The 22,909-nt window shown below is 39.1% G+C and overlaps 2 protein-coding genes across 3 annotated transcripts in view; both read right to left on the reverse strand.

The window, feature by feature from the left end:
- LOC111237737 (solute carrier family 23 member 2-like) overlaps nucleotides 1–11,086 on the reverse strand; it is a 34,454-nt gene extending 23,368 nt beyond the window's left edge. Inside the window, exon 1 of the mRNA XM_022766948.1 lies at nucleotides 10,901–11,086. The gene's annotated coding sequence lies outside the window, so the exon portion shown is untranslated. The remainder of the gene's footprint in view (nucleotides 1–10,900) is intronic.
- A 3,506-nt stretch (nucleotides 11,087–14,592) lies between these two features.
- Nucleotides 14,593–21,277, reverse strand: LOC111237728 (calsenilin-like). 2 transcript variants are annotated; one of them, XM_022766931.1, is made up of 8 exons: nucleotides 21,201–21,277; nucleotides 19,262–19,264; nucleotides 18,527–18,651; nucleotides 18,340–18,409; nucleotides 17,329–17,507; nucleotides 16,832–16,936; nucleotides 16,640–16,702; nucleotides 14,593–15,153 (listed from the first exon to the last, which is right to left on the reverse strand). In XM_022766931.1, the coding sequence occupies exons 1-8, from the start codon at nucleotides 21,250–21,252 to the stop codon at nucleotides 15,106–15,108; spliced, it is 645 nt and encodes a 214-aa protein (XP_022622652.1). In that variant the 5' UTR covers nucleotides 21,253–21,277; the 3' UTR covers nucleotides 14,593–15,105. The 2 variants fall into 2 exon arrangements, with proteins under 2 accessions (XP_022622652.1, XP_022622654.1); XM_022766933.1 differs by lacking the exon at nucleotides 14,593–15,153 and adding an exon at nucleotides 15,753–16,032.
- Nucleotides 21,278–22,909: the final 1,632 nt, after the last annotated feature.

Here is a 22,909-nt window from a genome sequence, read left to right on the forward strand (position 1 = left end):
TGAGATCCACTGTTTTCATTACTGTTTTGTAGTGATCACTGGTAGGCCTGGTAATCTGTAATGTGTGATATGTATAAACATCCTCTCTCATTGTCACTTAGAACAAGTTGATTGAACATTTCATTAATGAAAAATACATATACAGTCAGGTATGTGCTGCATTATTCTGTGAACATTCAACACTACAGAGCTGAGCCAGTTTCCATCCTTTCAAGTTTGATTAAAAATAAATTAACCTGTCAATCACACATTAAAGTAATGTCACAACTGCTGTGACACTATCCAAACCAAGAAATAAAAGATGCTATAAATTAAAGAACTGAAATAACGTTAAAAGGCGCATGTCTAGCTCTGCTCGTGTGACGGCAGGCGACACTTTTACGTGACAGGGTCCACGTGAGGGGTTCATATTTCACCATGAGGGGCAAGTGGGGGGGGGATTGTAAAACGCCTGCAAGGTCATGTTTACACTGGTCAGCGTCCTGTCAGTGGCGCAGAGGTGAATGGAGATAAGACAGTTTGTCTTAGCAGTTCAGTGACTACGGCTGCAACGATCAGCTGATTATTTGAATCAACAGAAAATAACTCTATTTTTAGATGTATAAAAGTGCTTACAGTGAAAACAAGGAATAAAAAGTTACAAAGTCATTGTTTGTTTTGTCTCCAAACCCAAAGAATTTCCATTTACAGTAATATAAAAAAAACTGAGAAAAGGAGTCCAAGAAAAGTTGAATAGTTGGCACCAGGTCCTGCTGCCCTCGATTCAACTTTTCTTGGATAAACATGACCTGGATGACTCAGAATCTTCACAGACAGAAAAGCAGTCATTAACTATTTAAAAGCTGAAACCTGCAACAACATTTTTTTTGCCAAATTAATTCAATAATTCTCACAATTGCTGATTGAATTTAGTTCAACCTGCTACAACTACAGAGCGTGACAGTGAAACTCTTCTTTTAATTCATAGTTAACAGGGCTTTTAATGGTTTACCACTTTCATACATCCATCTCAGGTTATCACACATCACTCCACTTGATGCACCCACAGTAAAATTTTGTCTAGACATGGTCAAGAGTTGGTTTTGCATCTCAACCTTTTTAGCCTGGTTTACTAAAAGCCACGTTTTCTTGGTTTTGTTTTATTGTATTTAAATGTGATAAGTCAGTATGTACTGGAACTGTAACCTGTCAACTATGTCTTAATGGTTTTATTTTCTTAAGATTTGTGAAACACTAAGTTCAATCTTCAGCCTGAAAGGTAAGAAACAAATATGTTATGAAGTCACCTGGTGAGGTTTGTGGTTCGAAAATAATCCCATAGACACTTGACCCTTCATGTCACATGGTTTCCTCTTTCTGGTCTCAGCATGTATTTTGCCCAAGTCAAGCAGATTCTGACTTCAGGGAAATGCACACGCTCATTTGTTGTATAACACCAGATTACTGTGGCAGCTGTCAGTGCCAATAACAATCAATATGATTCAGTCACTTAGAAACACCCAAAGCTCTTAGCAAAACATCAGTTACATAGCTTCCAGAGACAGACGTACACGTGTACAGTTCTGGTTTTGTAACTCAATTAGCCCTGAGCAGTTCACTGGTTTGAGTGAGCCACTTAAATTGGATTTTGTCTTTTTTCGGCAGTGCATGCACACACTGAAATATCTGCCTTTACTTGTGATCAGAAACAGCTGGAATGATTTCAAGGCTCAAAAAGGAAACAGATTTATATACAGCTCGGCTCATAAAAACAAAATAAAGATGGCACTGATCCCTGCATTTTGTCTTCATTACATTTGAACTTTTATTTCCATCCATTTTCCATTACTTGGATTTACTGCAGTTATGACTTCTAATTAATTTACTGTCATTTTATGCAACTGATCTACATTTTATGGATGTGGTCTGTTGTAATATTTATGCATCAAACCATTTTTGGAACCATCAATAAAACACTTTCTAGACTTCTAAATAGTTTTGGGGTGTACTGTAATTTTGTGCCTCCTTTACCCAATCATGATTCAACAACAAGCCTAAGAGTCTGCAGACATGCCAACGGCTCTGTGAAGCTGTACTCAAGCACAGTGGTGCTTTGAGCTAAATGCTAATGTCAGCATGCCAGCAAGTTCACAATGACAATGCTTACACACTGATGTTAAGCAGGTGTAATGTTTACCATGTTCGCTGTCTTAGTTTTCTGTGTTAGCATGCTAACATTTGCTAATTAGCACTAAACACAAAGGGCTGATGGGTCCAAATTTAACTGGAAAAATCCACCAGTTGAAATATTCTACTAAAAGCCCAAAATATCAACCTGCTGATGGCGCTACACGAAAAGTCATGAGGTCATCAAAGTCAATGAGATTCATCTTCTACACACCATGAACATCTGCACAAAATTTCAAAGCGAACCATCCAATAGTTGTTGATATATGTCCGTGTGGACCAAAGTGGGGGAACCGTCAGAAAGGGGTGATGATGGCATCAGTGCAGAGAAAGTACAATTAGGATTATACATGACTAATGAGTTTCATTAGTTTGGGAAATTTAGTCAAGTTCCAGATTTAAAAAAAAAAAAAACTTACACTGTGGAGTTTCATTTTTTAATAACTTGACTGGTCTAAAGCCAGAACATTCCTGCTTTCTTTATTAGAGTTCAACAACAGGAGGACTTCCATGCAGCAGGAAAAGACAGTTACATTCAGATCAGGGAACAGAGATGTTCAGCCTTTAACTATATTTCTCTCCCTTTCTCAAAGCAACACAAACACAGCAAGCCATCAGCAGCACACAAATGGTTGTTGAAGGCTAGATTTAAAAAAAAAAAAAAAAAAGTTTCTTATTTGTATTCTCACCTACAGCAGACCTGTACTGTAACTGTACACTTTTCTTATAGGCTGTTCCACCACCCACAGCCTCAGGCATTTTTTCCATGAAGCCCAGCAGGGATGTTTAAGACTAAAAAGGTATCCATTGTTGCTTGAAGTTGATGAAATCCTTTAAGCCTACTCAAGGCAGATTCCTGCTGTTGCGCTCAGCGGGACAACCACTTTCATTTGCTTGTACAGTAACTGTGGAGACAGATTACCTTCATTCAGCCCCTTAAGAATTTCATCATGATCAGCTAAAATGCCTAACCCAAGATACTAATGCAGATACTAAATGTTTTTACAGCAAACAAAAATACCCAGTTACATTAAAAGTGGGTCGTCACAGAGATAATGTTGTGATTGTATTCCATTACAACACTAACACAGGTTAGAGCTGCGGCTGAGCAATGAGAGTGCAGTGATGTTCAACGTACTGTAGTACTATAGAGGTGATGCAGTATAGCTGCAACTTCAGTTTAGGCTTAATTTCTCATACATACTGCTAGGGTTGCAACTAATGATTATTTTCATTATCGATTAATCTTCCTATCATTTTTTCAATTAACTGATAAATCATTCTGTTTCTAAAATGTCAAACAATGACCAACATTTTATCAAATGTCTTGTTTCTTTTCTGGCCACCAGCCCAAACCCCAAATATATTCTGTCTGCAATGATTTAAAAAAGGAAGAAGCTGGAAGTGTTTTTTTTTTTTTTTTTAGCATTTCTGCTTAGAAACAGAATGACCAAAACTAGAAGGGCCCTCAGAGAGAGCAGAGCACCACAATGGCACAATGGTCAAAGTCAAACAATATACAGCAGGCCAGTCTTCGAGGAAAAAAAATAAAAAAATAAAATAAAAAAAATCTAATTCCTGCTAAATGATCTGAATCTAACCCTAAATGTAATGGTTTCTTCCGTACCCCCTGGTACATCCCTCCACAAAGTTCAGTGCAAACTGGTTAATACATTTTGGATAGTAATCCTAACAATTAAAACCAAAACACAGACATAACCCCCTCAGTGGAGATAACAAAGCATTGTCAAGAGAGTTAATTTAGCTAATCAATTAATTAAGTTTTTTCATAATACTTTCAAAAACAAATCCAACTCTGCAGCAGAATCCACACACACACACACACACACACACACACACACACACACACACACACACACACACACACACACACACACACACACACACACACACACACACACACACACACACACACACACACACACACACACACTGTGGAGGACATTTTGTGGTTCACGTGATGTGTGTTGGTATAACAGGGGACAGGACAGACAAAATAAATAGGAGGCTGCAGAGAGATAAGGAGACAATCTGCTGATGACAGATGTGAACACTCCTCACAGACAGACCTGAGGACCTGATACCACAGCCAGGACAAGCTCGAGATCAAGGACGGAGGTCAAATTGTTGCACATGTAAAAAAAACATTACTAGCTTGTAAGGTGAAGGTGACCAGCGAGGACTGAATTCAGGCTAAGCCAGCTTTAATAGAACAATAGACTTTACTGTGTGAGTGGCACACACGGAACAAGAAGGCAGTCAATTTACAGTATTTCCAAAATAATCATGGAAACATGATTCATGTCTGTGGACAGTGAGCAGACGTGCTGGCAGGAAGAGCTAAAATGATTAGTTAATCAACAGAAAATTAACTATTGATAATTTAATCATCTCAGTTTGTTTTGTTTTTTCTATTTGAGAAGAAATGCCGACACTTCACTGATCCCAGCTTCTAAAAAGTGCAGATGGTTTTCTTAGTCTTCTATGATATCAAATTAAATTAAATATCTTTGGGTCATGGACTGTTGATTAGACAAACAAGGAATCTTAACATGTGGCCTCTGGAAAGCTTCAATGGGTAGTTTTCACTTTTTATAGACAAAGCTATTAAGTGATTAATCAAGAAATTAATCAGCAGGTGAGTCAATAATGAAAATAATCATTAGTTGCAGGCGTAGCCACTTGTATGTGTAACATGGAACTTGGTTCCAGGTACTTGAATGGAAGAGTTCACTGTTTGTCTTGGTCTTACAATATAGTAAATAGAATAATTTGGGGTTTTGGACTATTAAATCGGATAGAACAAGACATTTAATGAGGTCACCCTGAAATTAATCAGCGAATGAAAACATTCATTAACTGCAGCCCTAACCATGTGTGCACATAGTGGTTGTTTCACATTGATGCGATTTCATTTAAGAAGCTGACTGTAGGCAATGAAGTGAGTTCACCTCAACTTTTATTCTGAAAGACAGCGTGAAAAAAAGCTGCAATAAAAGCTGCAAACATTGACAGGGTCCATCATCAATAATGCTTTAATTATCCAACACTAATGTAAAGACAGGAAGGAAATGAATGAAGAAAAAAAAAAATCTTTTCAGTGAAAAACCTTGTGAAAGAACTGAGATTATTCAGGTGTTTAAGACAAAGAATTACATGGAAACAACTATGGATGCACATGGTTGCCATTGGTTTTAAAATGATATGGCTAATAAGAGCACAGACCTCAGATGGATCACTTCCAGTAGAATGGAAAACAGTAGAGTCAATTAGTAATGCTCTTTAGTCTGCTGCTCCCAGTGCATTCATCATCTGTCATGCCTACTAAATCTTTATGAAATTTACGTACGATGTGGGTCATTGCTCTGTTCCTGATCCGCCTGAGAAAACATTACACCATTTAGCTGTCTGCAAGTGATGCATAACACCTAGGTAACTTTTTTTTTTTTTTTTTAATATAAAGAATGGTACATCCTGACATTTATTCTTTATACTGACAAGAGAGGTGGAAAGATAATTCATTTTGTTCATCTTAAATAACACTTTTCTTGGAATTAGGGCTGCAACAACTACTACTACTAGTGACTCATTTGCATCACTTTCTTGATAATACAATTAATCTTTTAGTCTATAAAATGTCATAAAGCAGTGATAAATCATAGTTCCTAAACACTGAAAATCTCAAAATCTTAAGTTTACCATCCGCTAAGAGATGGAAAAACAGCAAATCCTGACAATTAAGGAGATGAAACCACCTGTTAGATTTTTACTGTTACTTAACTAATGAATTAAATGACCAATAATAAATGACCATATTTAGTTGAAGCTCTGCTTGCAATACGGATCACACAATTTAGTAAAATGATGTGACAATATGTTCAACAACATGTAATTAATCTAATCCTTGATAGACGATACTGTATTTGCCTGAATGAAGGATAGTTTTTTTCCAGAAATTACATGTGAGAAAGCGGAGCTCATCTTAAATATGACAACTAGACAAATCAGATTCTTGAGTGAGTACCACTACAGAGCATCTTGCACTGTACTGAACTACATAAAGACAAAAAAAAGGAAGATGTTGAAGAAGCTGAAAAACACTGTTCAATCTAGAAAAGAACATGTCTTTACTACAAAAGCTCTAGGATCTACACCACAATATGATTAGTTACCATCGCAAATAAATCAGTAAGTGGCCCCAATGGTCACTTCCATCCACACATCCCCACTCACACAAGGAGTAAATCTTTAAAATGCAAAAGGAAAAAAAAAAAAAAAAATCTATTGAATGCTCATTTATTCCCCAACTCGTTACACCAGGCCAGATGTGACCCAGTAAAAATCACTGACACTTTTGTCTAGTCATCGAGAAGCAGACAGACACACACACACACACACACAAAAAGGACATTCCTGTGTGATGGATGGCTGATGAAGAGCTACAGTCATTTTGACACAGGATTCATCCTCAACAAAGAGCTGATGTCATCCTGAAAAACTGACCTCAAGTATCAATGACATCTCATAAAGATCATTCCTTGACACTTAAATTTAGAACAGGTTAGAATTGTGATGTTGTGTATGTGTGTGAATGTTGTTCAGCCCACGTTATGCAAGAATTATATGCTGTGCTCTGCCGCCTTTGGCCATTTAATCCCCATGTTCCTGTATTCATTCCATCACGCAAACACACTGGAGATTAGAAAAGGCACAATGTATAGCCACTAATTCTTTTTTCTTTTTTTTCTTTACTTAGCACAAAAGTAACACACCTGTTAACAGTCTGCACAGAATAAACAGAAGTGAATGTAATTTCAGGACATGCTATTCAGAGGCACATGCTAAAAACCAACCATTTACCACCCATCATGCCACCACCACACACACACACCTTTACACGGTACAGTGGGAAGGCACAGCATGACCCAGCACTACAGTGTAATCTTAGTCACATGCTGCCTACAGCAAACAGGGCCAGGAATCCATTTCTGCGACCCAGTTCAGCTCAGTGTGCCTGTTCTTGGCCCAGCTTGGCCTGACATCCTGTGAAGTGATCCTTCGCTCTATATCCTTTTACTGCAAGTCATAGTGACCAAGTTTTCAAGTACAAATCCTGCCGCAGATGATCACTAAATCTACATTCAGGTAAAACAGGTTTATCACCATCGTGAAGTTAATTTCTTCATGTTTTCGGTGTCATGTAAAGAGTAACCTGGCTGCTGTAACTGTGGAGAGAGGATTAAGAGGAAGCAACACCTGTGATGATTTGATTTCAGTTTAATGTACAAGCTGAACTTCACTGCAGAAAAACTTCCTTAACAACTGTTCTTATGCACCTTTCAAGTAAACTGAGAGGAACAATATATTTTTTAGCCCGCTTTACAGATTAACGCCTGCACAGCTACATGCACTGACTCACTGAACAACAACGGGAGAAAGAACCTGGTCAGTAATTGTACATAACACCTGTCAGGATGCCTGATTCTGAGAAGTCGTACTGGAAAATCAAGTCCGACATAAAGCTCTAAAGCTGACAGTAAGCTGTAATTATAGTGCATCTTTTAGCTTGAATCATGGTCAATATATATATAATATAAAGTGATAGTATAAAGGTGGTGTGTGCTACCAACACTGATGAGACAAAAATCAAAACAAAGGAAAGAGGGGTTGCACAATCTTAGTTCTGATACAAAAAGGACTTAAACATATTAACTACAAGGTCTTGGATGTAAAATTAGAGAATCCACAATAACATCATAATTATTATCCTTATCATCACCACAGGTCAAAATGACTAATGCCTCTCACCAAGACATCTATAGTCATAAAGGCTTTTGATCCAGTCAGTTTTATATTTATATAGTGTCAAATAAAACAAAGGTTATCTCAAGGCACTTTTTATACAGAGCAGGTCTAGACAGTACTTTTTATAAAATTGACTACAGAGACCAAACAATTCCCACCATGAACAAGCACTTGGCGATGGTGGCGAGGAAAAACTCAAGAGAGATGATCATAAAGAGGAAGCAGGAGAGGTTTGGGAAATTTACCTGTGCAGTAAGCACTGGCGCCCCCGCAGGGATGTGAGCTCTCACAACATGACTGTACCTCTCAGTCATCCTCATGAGTCTGTCCTAAAAGTGCAAATAACATAACTGCCATCTGTCACATCTGAAAAAGTGACAATTCTGCACGAAGAAGTGAGGCTGACTGCTGCTGGGCTATCTGGATAACTAAGAAAATCTGAAACCCTCCTAACATGTTCAGCTGGTAGGTGTTGGGTTCCATTTCTATGGCTTTCTTTTTACTTTCTTAGTTTTATACCTTTTGTATTATGCTTTTATATACATATACACTGAGAGTTAACTGAGACCACAGTCAAATTCTTTATGTGTGTGAGCACACTTTGTCAATAAAACTGATTCTAGCCATTTGCTTGGGTTGCAGAGCAACTCAGCAGGATACTAAATCCAGAGAGAATTGAAAGAAATTTAGAGCTCAGACAACCACCTCTTCCACAGCTGGTTAACTTTAAAGTTCACTGTTGACAGCAGTAACTTCACAAAGTACCGTGCAGGAGTATTAAAAATAAACACTGGTGGAGAGGGACTGGCACCAATCTTGGCCAATGTCTCACATGCCAGGGTGCCACAAGACAAGATACAATTTACCAGTCCTGAGTCCTGTGCAGAGTGCAGGGACAGGTGCAAAACTTAACACCCAGCATGCAAAATTCAGTACTGTGTACATAGACTGAGCTGCCATAGCTAACACTCTGCAGATGCTCAAAAACACAAACACATAAGCTAATTAAAGAACACCCACATTAAGCCTAGCATGCAAGTTTAATTTAAAAATGAATAAAATACGACCATATACCACTCATCTCAGCATTCAGGCTGTTTTCAAACCAGTTTCTCGGTTCAAGGTTGCTTTTACTGTCCCTGAAAATAGAAAACTATCTTGGATTAAAGGAATTAACAGAGAACAATCACTGAAGATACTTAATTGATTTAAAAAAAAAAAAAAAGAAAAGAAAAAAAACCTTACACATGAAACACTGGTATAAACTTAACATTTCGATCAGTTACAAGTGTGCAAACAGACATCGCACCTGCATGCCTACAACCACACACTGAACCCTCTCAGTGCTATCCGTGCTCTGCTACCCTTCAGTCTCTCCTCCTAGAGCTGGTGTTAATAAGTATAACAGACAGAGGGACAAATGAATGTAACGATTGTGCTTACACAATGGGACCCTGTACCTCTTACTGGAATTCACAGGCTCATACACAGAGGTTAATACATGAGAAAAGTCAGACACAAACCTAATGGGCTGCCAAACAGTTGCCTGCCCAGAAATGTCTTGGGGGTATGAGGTGTGGACGTCTTCATGATCTTCCTTGTAGCCTATACCAGACTAAGAATTTGAGCCTTGAATTTGACTATTAGGTTTCCAAATCAGCTGTTACTACCATGACACAAGGATGGCATAATATTCTTCTGCAAACCAAAATAAAATGAAAACAGACGTGTGTGTGTGTGTGCTCTCTCAGGTCGCTGTGTATATGAAGCTCTAAATATTCATAAAAAAAAGTGATACCACACATGACACCAGTTTGTTGACTGACTACAGGACATCTGGATACAGAATTTGTGATATTGAATGGAAACTGTCAGCGCAATGTTTTCTCTGGCACATGGCCGAAGCAGAATATTGCTATCTCCCATCCTTAACAGCTGGCAAACGGGGGTAACTAAGTACTGACTTAGGGTGCCCAAACTTTTTGACCAAATTTACTGTTCAATTATTTTCTATTATAAGTTTATAAAATAAGAACATCTGTAGAATTAACCTTTAATGTCTGTTTGCTGAAGGAGTTGTATTCACTTCTGTTCAACATATGGAATTTTCACAGAGGTGCCCACACTTTTGCATAACACTGCATTTGAGATCTCACAAAGACTGGGCCCAATTCCAGACTCCCAAGGGAGGCAGCATCTTTACCCAACTGCATTACAAGGTTACTTCTATACTCTGCACATTTGAACTTACCTTTTTAATGAAGTGTGTTTGACAGATGCACAAGATCACATACTGTACACACACACACACACGCGCACACACACACACCTGCCCAGCCACGTTTCCAGGAAAACCCCCATCATCAACAGCCAATAAATCCTAATGGCCAAATAAGCTCTTGTGTCCCAGATTGTGCTACCTGGTAGCTGCAGTTTCTTACCAGCTCTACCTATTGGGGGTCTCATTAATTTAAATGGTACATGACAATATCAGTTAGCCTTCCTATTGCAAGTCGCAATTAAACCCCCATATCTAAAAACCTTGAGGCATCTGACCTAGACAACATAAAGATAAGTAGTTCCTGTGTGAAATGTATTTTTCCACGCTGCTTTGTCGTGCTAAATAAAGACATGGAAGATAAAGAGGGGAGGATGAGTACGGCTAATTTGGCCTTGTGTTTCACGGTTACACTTGAGCATCAGCAGACACACGGTCATGCCGGTGGGCCCATGAAGTCCTCCAGCTACCAGAGGAGACACCTTTACATCTCTGAGCGTGTTAACGGCTGCCAGTTAGAGCCCCGGCTGCGGCGACCAAAGCACGACTCTCCACATGTCCTACTTCCTAACATCCACATGTGCGTTAAGTCTGTCTCACAGGATTAAAAATGGCACGTTTTGTGCTCACCTGCCTGGTGAAAGAGAAGACGGAGCCCACTTCCCTTCTCAGCTAACCGTTGGCTCGTCCCCGTGGTTTGTGTTGTTAGAGCTGAGCGGACGGAGGGCAAAGATAGCCTTCGTTTGATACCGGAGAGCAGCCCACACACAGAGAACGGAGAACGAAGGACCGGAGGACCGAAGAGATGAGACCGTCCTCAACCCAGATTCTTCCGAGACTAGCTGGTTCTCCGCCACAAACGCGGGTATAAACGAACGACAGACAGTCCGTGGAGGGATCTCGCCTTTCATAAAGCCACGGGGTTGACTCTCGTCATTACGCACGCCCACGTCCGCCCGTGACGTCAAGGACCTGCCTCTCGCCCAGCCTTGGAACCGCGGCTCAGCCAATCAGCAGCAGTCTATCAATGACACAGTCCTACCTCCCTCCGCCTTGTAGACCCATAGTATAGACCTCAGTGCCTGCAACAGTTTTTGTAATAAAAAGCGCTTCTTGCATAAGCAGCGCCTGTTTTTTTTTGTTTTTTTACTGTTGCTTAACCAGCCCGTTGACTGACCTCTAAAATATTAAAATAGGGTCTTTCTGCTCGTCTTCCACCTTCCAAGCGCCTCTAGGTATATGTCCTCCACCACACTGCCATCTGATGGTTGTGTAACTGCACTGCTTTTATCGGCCTACATTCACACATGGTCGGACCGGGTAGTGATCCTGGCATAACCCAGTTGGCACAAGGTTGCATAGCAGAGCCAAACCAGCAAAGCAGCTAAGTATATTGATCTGAGTACTGTTCTGATTCTTGAGATACTTGTATAGGGACATTCATCCACCACTGCCAACAAGTGTCAAAAAGTTTGCTGTGTGATAAGGTTGCATTATATATTGTACATTTTTGGCATTTTAAGCTTTTACTGATGGTAAAGGTTGCTGCATGGTATCAAGTAAATACAAGAGTTGACATTTTGTAATAAAATATGGTATTTCGCACTGGTATTTGAGATATATAAATCAGGAGTCAAAAAGATTGCTCAATCAAACCATATACCAGACTTCTTTAACCTGAACCAAGAATGTTTTTTACTAAGGTACATTGTCACATACTATGTAGGAAAATTCACATGTTCATTCTGCTTTTTTAGCTCAAATAAGTCTTTATCAGTCAGATTCTGTGGCATCTCTGCTGGAGTATGCTAACATCAAGGCTGTAGTAATTTGGTGAAATGATGCTTGGAATACCAACCACCTACGTATAATGATCATGGTCATTTTTCCCACTTGGGGACAGAGAAACATGGCATGGCACATTACCAAACAACTGACTAGGCCATTGTTAGGAGCAACATCATCATTTATTTTGAGTCTGTCTCAGAACAAAAAGACCGGTAGGCCCAAGATGACATCCCTGTTTCTTCCAGACTCATCAATGTGAATGTTTTAGTTAATAATTAACTTGTGTTGACTTACTAAACAAAATGTGTTTCACAATAGGCCTGATATAAGCACAGTCAATATAAAGTAATTTAACAAAGGTTGTAAAACCAGATTCAAGAAGGGGGGCTCCAGATTAGATAAATATTCAAGTGTCACATTGAGGCTTTTTTAATTTCAGTTTGTTTTGTGCTGACGTGCATAGAGTATTACCAAATACATTAGCAATTTAGCAAGTAATCAATTGATTGTTCAGTGCATAAAATGTCAGAATACAGTGAACAATGCTTATCCTTAATTTCTGAAGCCTAATTAAACATAGTATAATTGCTGTTTTAGTCTTATCAAAACAAATACGTAAACATTGAGGTTTTATTTCATAGAAAACTGGGCGAAACTAGCAAATAATGAGATCTGAGAAGCAGGTACCAGTGAATTTATTTGGGCATTTTTGCTTAAACAGAACTCAAACAATTTCGTGTGTGTGTGTGTGTGTGTATCTTACATAGGCTACTTTCCATGTAAAGACTGCATCCTCAACTGGGAGCTGATCTTTGAGTCGGTGGTGAGGGGTTAGGGGTTAGGGGTTAGGCAAGCACTGGTTATGGTTAGGTGTAGGGTAAGTCTCTAGGGAATGAATGGAAGTCTATGTAATGTTCCCAAAAGTGACCTATGATGTGTGTGTATGTGCGTGCGTGCAGTGGCAGTTCATCCAGTGTGAGCTTGATAAATGAGTTGATGAAGGACAACAATTAAGATTTGTTGTGTGTGTGTGTGTGTGTGTGTGTGTGTGTGTGTGTGTGTGTGTGTGTGTGTGTGTGTGATGTCATTTGTGATGACGGATCACATGCTGAGCTGCATGGATTCCCTGATCAGCCCGACAAGTGATAAACAACAAATTGTGGGAGTTCAGTCAGGGACACTTATGTCAAGAAACTGACAGTTTATAGCAAATGTTTATAGATTTGTCAGGGATTTGTCTCTGCTGTTTGGACAGGAGCAGCTGTTGTAGCTGATGCAGGTGCAGCTACTTTATATACAGTTTGCTAGTTTAGTTCAGCCATTCACAACCTAGGGGTCCGGCCCCTCCATAGGTTCTCAAGATTAATCTGGGGAGCTGTAATATTATTGGGTATTGATTTTTTTTTCTCTAATCTTTTATTAGTGAGAAATATTGGATAACTTGATCTCTTTGGGCCTTAAACTGTTATTTAAATGAAACTATCTGAGAACGTCTCATTGGTGGGACAACTGACAACTTATATATATTATATAGCTGAAATATGACAAGTTGTTCAGTATTGTATTCTATTGTATTTTATAAGCTTATATGTTTTTAAATGTAAAATCACAAGTTAAAAAGTAACTACAGCTGTCAAATAAATGTAATGAGGCATAAAGTATGATATTTCTATCTGAACTGTATTGGAATATAAGTATAAAGTATCACATACACGGTGCAAGCAAATTTCACACCTCCCATTTGCTGACAAAACATTCTTGTTTTAGTTTTTGATGTGTCACAGTTTCTATACTGATGAAACTCTTGCCAGTTCACTTACTGTTGGTTGACCCACATTTGTTTTTTTTTGTTTTTTTTGCTGCTCTATCATCTGGATGCAGAAGGGAAATGCAGTGAAGGGACACATTAAAAAGGAGAGCTTGCAGCTGTTGACAGCATCTTTAATCAGCCGACATCACAAAGGTCTTACCGTACTGTACATAATACTGCGGCACTTAGAGTCAGCATGCTCGTAGATACTGAGGAACCAAGATAAAGCCTTAATTCAGCATAAAAGAACACACTTTCAGCAGTCCTTTTGTATCTTCACAGTACCGTACAGACTCACTTTTCCAATCTGACCAGCTTAACGTAATCTTTCAAAATACAAAAAAAGAGAAATCTTTGAATAGTCCATTTAAATTCTGTGAAGAACTGTTACTAAACATAATGTTAAACTGAGTAACATAGAGATTTCTTAAACAAATATTCAATTCTGGTCCTAGTCCATCACCCAGTTCAGTACAGAGGAGACCAATACAACATAGGATATATAACTATTCACTATACATATATACATACACACTGGTTTCCATCGGCGGTGTATCAGGTGCAGGTATCTACAGAGCCTTAATTTCAGGCGCATATAATACATAGTCATAAAATTGTAGTGCAAGCTAATTCCACATCACATATTTGAGGACAAACATGCTTTAGTTCATTTCCTTTTTTTGTGTGTGAGTGTGCTGCGATTTTTTTTCCTTGCTTCTGTGTGTGTATCTGTGTGTGTGTGTGTGTGTGTGTGTGTGTGTGTGTGAGTCAGAGAGAGAAACGAAGTGTATTAGTGTTAAAGCTAGTGTCCTTGTGTGCTCAGGTCAGTGGATTATTGTAAGCCTCTTCACTCCTTGTTGGTTGTTGATCCTTTTTGTCTGACGATAAAAGCTCAAGGAGACTCATGTGTTGCCTCATTGAGGACACACACACACACACAAAAAAAAAAAAAACACACTGGATTGATGAGAATTTTACCCAGGAAGTTCTTCTTCAGTCTGTAAATCCTTTTAATCCAGAAGCAGTTGCAAGATGCAGTTAAAGAGCGCAGTGAAAAAGAGAAAAAAAAACTTCTAGCTTCTGTTTCTTTACAGTACCTACATTATGTGCCAGATGGCAGGATGTCATGTTTTAGTGAGGAGTAGTTTGAGGTGTGTGGGGGGGTGTGTTGCATTTGTGTGTGAGTTGTGCACGTGGGCTAGTGGAGGAGGAAAACGACCGAGAGAATCTTGAATCCTTAAATCACATTCTCAAACAGCTGCATGGAGTTCATGATATTCTCGTCCTGGAAAAAAAAGATAAAAGACAAAAACATTTGTCACCAGAAGTCTTAAGTAAACAAATTTCAGGTAGATTTGTTTTAAAAGTTTAGACATAATACTTTTGGGGTTTTTTTTATCAAGTGGCCAATGTGAAAATGTAGTTTGCGGTCAAGTTTTAATATGTTAAATATGTGCAGTAAATGGCATGTAGAGCACAGGAAAGGCCTGATCAGACTCACTGAGCATATTAAAGACTTTCTCCTTTTTGCAAGTCTTTTGAGACTAAATTAAAACTAAATTAAATAAATTCAGTATCAGTAATTATGAATATAAATCTTCCACCATGTCCTGTTGATAACAGCGGGCCTGGAATATGTAATTCTTCTCGGTATGGAAGAATAGCACATACACAGTCATGTCACAACAGCTGCAAAGTTGCAGCAAATTAACTGACCAATGTTTGAATTTGAGGTAAATTAAACACATAGATAATCTCAAACTGAATATTCGGTTATTATCTATTAACCCCATGTGAGTCAGAACTCCACTGATGTTTACAGACAACCAAACACAACATAGGTGAGCCCACATAGTTTAATCTCTCATGAAACCAGGGGAAAAAAATCACAAGTCTCCAAACAGCTTGTACATTAACATAATTCCACAGCAACAGCAAACATTTGCCTCATAATACCTACACCTATCCATTACGTCAGAGGGTAAAATCTTCCACTGTAGCCTGTAGATGTCAAGTAGAGTTTTACAGCTTTTGGAGCTATAACAACCTGTTTTTGTTTTTCAGCTACAATTTGGCAGAAAACACACAGAGACATGTCTTCAGTGGAGTTGTGACTGACATCATCGTGTACAGCAGTCATGTAGATTCATGCAGGTTAGGTCTGCTGACTCACCCAAACACAAAGAAGCAAATAATAACCTAAGTCATGCACGAAAATATGGTTTGATATTGTGAATTTGAAAGAAAAAAATGACGTGTATGTATCATGAGTCATTTTCACCGTCGGTGTTTTATTTAAACTTAAATTCTCAAAAACCAAATTCAGACTGAGGCGTAGTCTCTCAAAAATAAAACACTAAACCTTACTGAAGCAGTGCTGAAAATATTACATCTTTAGCTGAACAAAAAAAAAGGATTTAATTTAATGATGCAGTACACCTCAACATGAAAATAGACTATTGTGGTTTCTATCGATCACAAAAACTACCACCAACTAGTAACAGGATTAAAGGTGAATTGATTTAAAAATAAGTGCACTAAAATAAGAAGGGAAGAGGACGGCTGTGGATATGATTCAGGAGGGAGTAGGGAAACATGAATGTGGATAATCTTAGTCAGTGCCTGATTAACCAGTGACACCCTGTTGTCACTGACACTGAACCAGGGTCAGTGGCTTGTTGGGCAGTATTTGCGTGCATGAGTAACTGTGACTTTTTGAAAGTGCTGCTCATCTGTTTGTGTGAGCGAGTGGGTGAAAAAGTGTGAGTCACCTTCTGACAGGTCTCAATGAACTCTTCAATGGTCACTACACCATCGCGATTTTTGTCCATTTTCTGTGAGGAGAAGAAAGAAGAAAGAAAACAGGACACATGTGACAGCATTGTTTTGGTGCTTTGTCATTTTCCTAAACTGAAAAGAGGCCTTGTGGCACTGTATACTTTTTATTTGTGTGCGTTCAGAACCTGGAAGAACTTGTCCACATGTTCGGAGGGCGCTTCATCTCGCACACTGGGGTAGGTGTATCTCCCCATCATGTCATAGATTGACTTCATGATCGCCAGCATCTCCTGAAGAGAAGAAGATGGAAGTGAAAGAGTTTAACTATTATAACTATTTATTGTTTTCCACCCACGATAAGTTCAAATATACAAAGCTCTAAGCTATACCACATGAATGAAAGTAACTTTACGGACATGGACAGAACAAGATTAAACATGGCATCTCTCATGAATGATACAGCACAACCAGAAAGACACTTACTTTGGTTTGAGCTGAAATTGCAGAGCATAGACTTAACATTACATTACCCTGAATATAATTTAGAAAAGCCAGAATGTAATGACACATAGATGATTAATTTCAATTTAACAAATTATAAAATTTATAATTTACGAATTATACGTTGAGTAGACCAACTTATCATTGTCAAAAAGTTGCGTATCCGATAACCCACATGTACCTCTTTGGTGATGTAGCCATCTTTATTAATGTCGTAGAGGTTAAAGGCCCAGTTGAGCTTCTCAGTGACTGAACCTCGGAGCAACACTGACAGGCCGATGACAAAGTCCTCGAAGCGGATTGAACCGTTTCTGTCGATGTCAAAAGCGTTGAACAGGAAGTGAGCGTAGGTGGTTGCATCTGTGGAAAAAAAGGGAAATGTAAGAGTCATGGATTTAGTGCACTCTAACTTCTTGACTTCACCTTGACCTCAAGCTTGATGTGGAAATAGAACTATTATTTTGACACAACCTGCTGCACTTCAGGAGTGGAATCAGGAGCTAGGAACATTATGGGAAACACTTAACAGGGGTCAGAGGGGTGTTAGCTACTTTAACTATCACAGGTTGTGCTGAACTCTGTTTGGTGCATTTAACCTCACTGCAATCTGTTATAATGTAGAATAACGTGAACTTGGCTGTTGGCTAGAGAGGAGCTCTTTATGGAGACAATGTTCAATTCATACTAATCGCTACAATTTTGTTCAATGTTGTCTTTATAACACTGGGGCTTTTGCAAGGTTAATGACTGAGTATAGTATATATAACAATACAGTATAGTAATGACTATAAAATATTTAAAACTAGCTGCACATCAACCAGCTACAACAGTAAAAGGTTGCTTATATATTTATGTACCAGTAACAATAATCCAATAATATAATCTACTAATCTAATATAATGAAAGGAGGCACTCTACAGTGCTTTTATTTTTGATACTTTAAGTAGATTTTGCTGAAAATATTTCTGTAGTATGATTTTGAATGCAGGTCTTTTACTTGTATTTTTTAAAATGATGTATTATTACTTTAACTTAGGAATTTACTTCTTCCACCATTGTAATGATCCAACATATTAACTATTTTTGATCATGCACGAAAATGAAACAACTCTGAACCGACCCATCCCCTAATAATTTATCATAGTCTCTAACAAGACAGAACAGGAGAGGAGAGATTGTTTTAACATCTAACCTCCTTGGGGAAAGAACTGAGAATAGATGGACTTGAATGTCTCCTCATCGACCAGCCCACTGGGACACTCCTGCTCAAGAGAGGTAGAAAAAAAGAGATATATATTAGAATAATTCAAGTCTATATAAAGCATAATGATGACGGAAAAGCAATTAAGACCGTCTCAGCTGCCGGCAGCCAGACGTACATTCTTAAAGCCTCGATAGAGAGACTGAAGCTCCTTCCTGGTGAACTTGGTCTGAGCCTGCAGCTGGTCCAGCCCCTCCGGCTGGTGACGCACCGTCGACAGCTCCAAATCACTGTCGCTGCTGTCTGTGGGAGAAAGAGAGAGAGACAGAAAGGGGTGGATAGACAGACGGGAAGAGAGAGAAGCAGGAAAGAGAGAGAAGCAATGTAGAGAGAGAGAGAGAAAGATGGAGAGAAAAAGAAGGAGGATGGGGCAGACATTGAGTGTGTGATGCAGGTCAACATTTGGGGAGGGGTGGGATCACACATTCAACAGGGAGGCATTTGTTATAGAGGAGGCGGGGAGAACGTGTGAGCTTCAGAGAGAGGTTTAGCAAAAAACTGCAGAGGAGCAAAAGGCAGGCAAACAAGGGAGTAAAAAAGAAGAGGAGGTACTTTCTTTATGGTGGAAATGTCACCAAACAAGTATCGTTTTGTTCTTTAAAAAAAAACAAAAAAAAAACAGCCACTGCAGAAAATCTGAATTTGAGAAAATCAATTGAAAACGACTTTTTTTTTTTTTTTTACTCACAGAGCAAATCACAAAAACACAATCAAGTGTCACGGTGTTATTGGTTTTGAGTTCACACACACTAAGAGAAAGCACTGCACGGCTGGGAGAAGGAAAACATTCAAAAAAAAAAGGAGGGAAGTTTTCTCCAAGTATAGTTTGGGTTTCTACGGTTACCATACTCACCATCTTTACACAGAGAGAACAGAAGAGGAGGAGGGGTGTTGACACCAAGATGGAGTGAAAGAGAGTAAATGAAGAACAGTGGGAGAGTGATAGTAAGAGGAAGAAAAAAAAAAACAAAGATAACAAGTCAAGTCACTGAGTCACTGATAGGATTGTACAGTGAGCGCTGAGCAATCCAGAGGCAAAGTTATTCTGATAAAACATCCAGCGGAGCAGTGGCACATAATATACTGTGAAACATCAACCAAAACAGACGAAGAGGGAATTGGAGGCAGGAGGTGATCCACTCTTATGTAATATTGCATTGTTCCTTTAGGGTTCATTTAAAACAATAAGAGAGCGCAGTCCTGCACAAAGTGAGAAAGAGACGGCAGGAGACGACCTCTGACCTTCTTCACCAGATGAATTCTCCCACTGAGAAAATGGGACCATGTGTAAAATCAGAAGTAAGTCTCCTATGTTTTGTATTGTAAACAAATTACTAAGCGATGACCAAACTATATATTTTTTTCATTTAGCATGAAATTTATTCTTAACCTTGGAAACAATATTTTGACTAAAATCTATCTTGTATCTACATTTAACACCACTTCTACGTAATGGTGCATTCATGTCATAATATCATAACTGGCTTGACCTACTTTTTGGCATTTGAATTTCCAAGGCATAATTAAAACAGGGAAACTCACACACGCCTGATAAAGACTGACCGATACATTAGTGGGCTGATTTCTTCAGCTCATACAAATCTCATTGCAGATAAATCAGTATTGGTGTTTATAATGGCAGATAAATTTGAAGAAATGAAAGTAATAGAAAGCCACAGATAAATGCTTCATCTATTTTACTGCGACCAGTGTGACCCCACTGTTGGCAGCTAGCTAAAGCCATGGTTTGTGAGTGGAAGACAGCTAATGAGCCAACAACATAATGGTGCTAATGTTCTGCCAAAATGACATAATGGCAAATATACCTGCGACTTGCATGTCTGAACATTTTAAAGATGTGACACAGTGCCTTTATAGAATTAATGCTAACAGCTTAGCTAAAGTCTGACCATCACATTTTAAAGCAAATGGCTAGAACTGGTAATATTTAAGGGATTATCAGACCAGCTGAAAAACTCTAGAAATGAACGTGTGCACACTGAGACAAGTAAATGATAGTGAAAGCTGTTTCAGACACTCCCCATGCTCCCCTCCGGATCCGAATAAAAAAAACATTATGTCTGTGTTTCTGTTAAATGACAGGGTAAGGTTAGGGAAAGATTGTGGCTTTGATGAGTGTTGTGAACTTTTTCTGTATTAAACAAGATCACGATCTTTCCCTGACCTTAACAAATGCTGTGAGTCCCTAAACACAACCATAAAAAAGGTTCATAATACTGCTGTCACTATCAGTGGATATTAAGGCGGGAAAGAAATAGTTGTCAGTGATAAATTCAGTATTAACATTTTTGCAACTTGTGAAATCTGTTAACCAACATTAAAATAATAGAACATGCAATCAGTTTGTAACCTTCTTTCTAAACCTATCTGCTGTGTTTGTTAGTAGTATGTAAGTGTTGTAATGTATGTACTGATCGGTTAAGATGTAGTGAAACGAGCAGTAACACTTTGTTGGTTCTGGTTGTCGAATATTACCAGCCCTGTTCTTCAAAGTCTAATTCATTTTGCCATAATAGCCTTTGAAATTATCTCGCAATTGAATCCCATTTAAACAAAAAAACAACTTTATTATTTACATCCTTTGTGGTTGTCTCATCTTTGTTAGCACTTCGACTCTTCTCGTGATTCATATATAGGCAGACAACATTCACAAACAACATTAAAGTAAAGAAAAAAAAATGCTCTCCAGCCTCCTCACTCCATGTCCTCCTCCTCCTCCTCCTCCTCCTCCTCCTCCTCCTCCTCATTGCCCCTCTCCCTGGTTGTCTCACCGGTCTCGGTGATGTCGATCAGGCCCAGCAGGTGCATGAGTTTGAGGAACATGATCACCAGGCAGACGATCCCAACTGTCTGCAGACCCTCCGTCTCCCACCTCACACTCATCTTCCCCTCGTCTTCTATCTTTTCTTCCACGGTCCTTTCTTTCCTTTTACCCTCTACTACATTATCGGTTTTTCTACACACCTCTCCTTCAGTCCTCCCTTCCCGTCTCTGAAACAGCGTCACTCACTCATCACTTTTTCTGTCACAGTTTTTTCCCGCAGTTTCTGTTACTCTATATAGCTCTCTCCTTCTACCTTGTTAATTGACTGCCTTTTTCCCCCCGTGCTCTCTCCTGCTCTAATGGATCTTTCAGGATATTTTCCACAACTAAAAGCAGGGTCTGACGGTCTTTTTTTAAGGTCAAATGGATCAGATTATTGCTGTAAAAATGCCTTCAAAGAGCGAGAGAGAGAGACAGAAGGAGAGAAAAAAAAATCTGGACCAATACGATAATCCATGGAAAATCCAAGCAAATGAAGAGCAAGCTCAGATACTCTCACATCACATTTTTTTTTTGGCAAAAGCAGTTGGTTTGGGATTCCTCCAGTGTAAATTATTCCTCTAATGGATGACAAAACTCTCATCAAAGATCCAAACGACGTCCAACATTTATCCACTGAGCGCTGACTGAGTGACTGAACTCCTCTATATCCTCCCTCCATCTCGCATCCTAGTTTCTGATAATTAACCTGTGAACTCCTGAGGAACCAGGGGAGAGCTACAATTCTCCCATTTTCATCAAAACAATTACATAAAAGACAGCAAACACGTCGAGGCACTGAGCACTGTAGCTTTAAATGGATTGCACTAATAAAGGTTTTTAACTCTTTTTGCTAAATGTGACATACAGAAAACAATTTGCCTTTAAGGAACCAGAGAGGGGGGTGGCAAAGGTCAACAGGTGTCCTGAATCCCATTTCCCCAGTCAGCTCTGTGATCCACTTTCTAATTGTTCCCCTGACTCTCCTGGGGTCTGTAACACAGATTTAATGCTGCATTAACTCAGTGGATTCCTGTCACACGCTCATACTCATGTAATAACGGGAAACAGCGAGCAAACGCTCCCTCGGGTCCTGTGACACTTGTTCAAAACTCATTTCATTGTCTCATCTTGGAGGAGAGGCTGCTGCTTCTCCGTAGTGGAGACTAATGAAACAACAGGAACAGAGACGGTGCGCAGGCACACGCATTAAACTGAGATTTACAATGTGAACAGGTAGCCTAACGTCATCCCAGAGGGAGAAAATTCCTCTTTCTCTCTATTCACAATTAAGATCCTTTGCCCCACGGATATCGTGCCCCACCCAGTATGTGAAATATTTACCCAATCTCAAACAGAGAGAGAGAGAGAGAGAGAGAGAGAGAGAGAGAGAGAGAGAGAGAGAGAGAGAGATTGACCGAAATAGATAATCACCACAAAATTTTACTTCAGTACTTGAGTAAATGCACATACAGTATGTGGCCTGAGAGGGGAGACCACTTGCTGCTAGTCCTTAAGCCCGTTGCTGTGAGTACACAGTGATAACTGAAGGCAAGTCAGCTGAACATAACAACATCTGTGAAAAAAACTTTTGAAGAGTGAAGGGAGCATGTGTCCAGGGGAAATTAATTAACCACTGGGGACAGATTGGAGTAAGGAAATCGTTATAGTTATCAG

This window comes from Seriola dumerili, unplaced genomic scaffold (genome assembly GCF_002260705.1).
Source record: "Seriola dumerili isolate Sdu_G_001 unplaced genomic scaffold, Sdu_1.0 BDQW01001090.1, whole genome shotgun sequence".
Classification (NCBI taxonomy): Eukaryota; Metazoa; Chordata; class Actinopteri; order Carangiformes; family Carangidae; genus Seriola; species Seriola dumerili.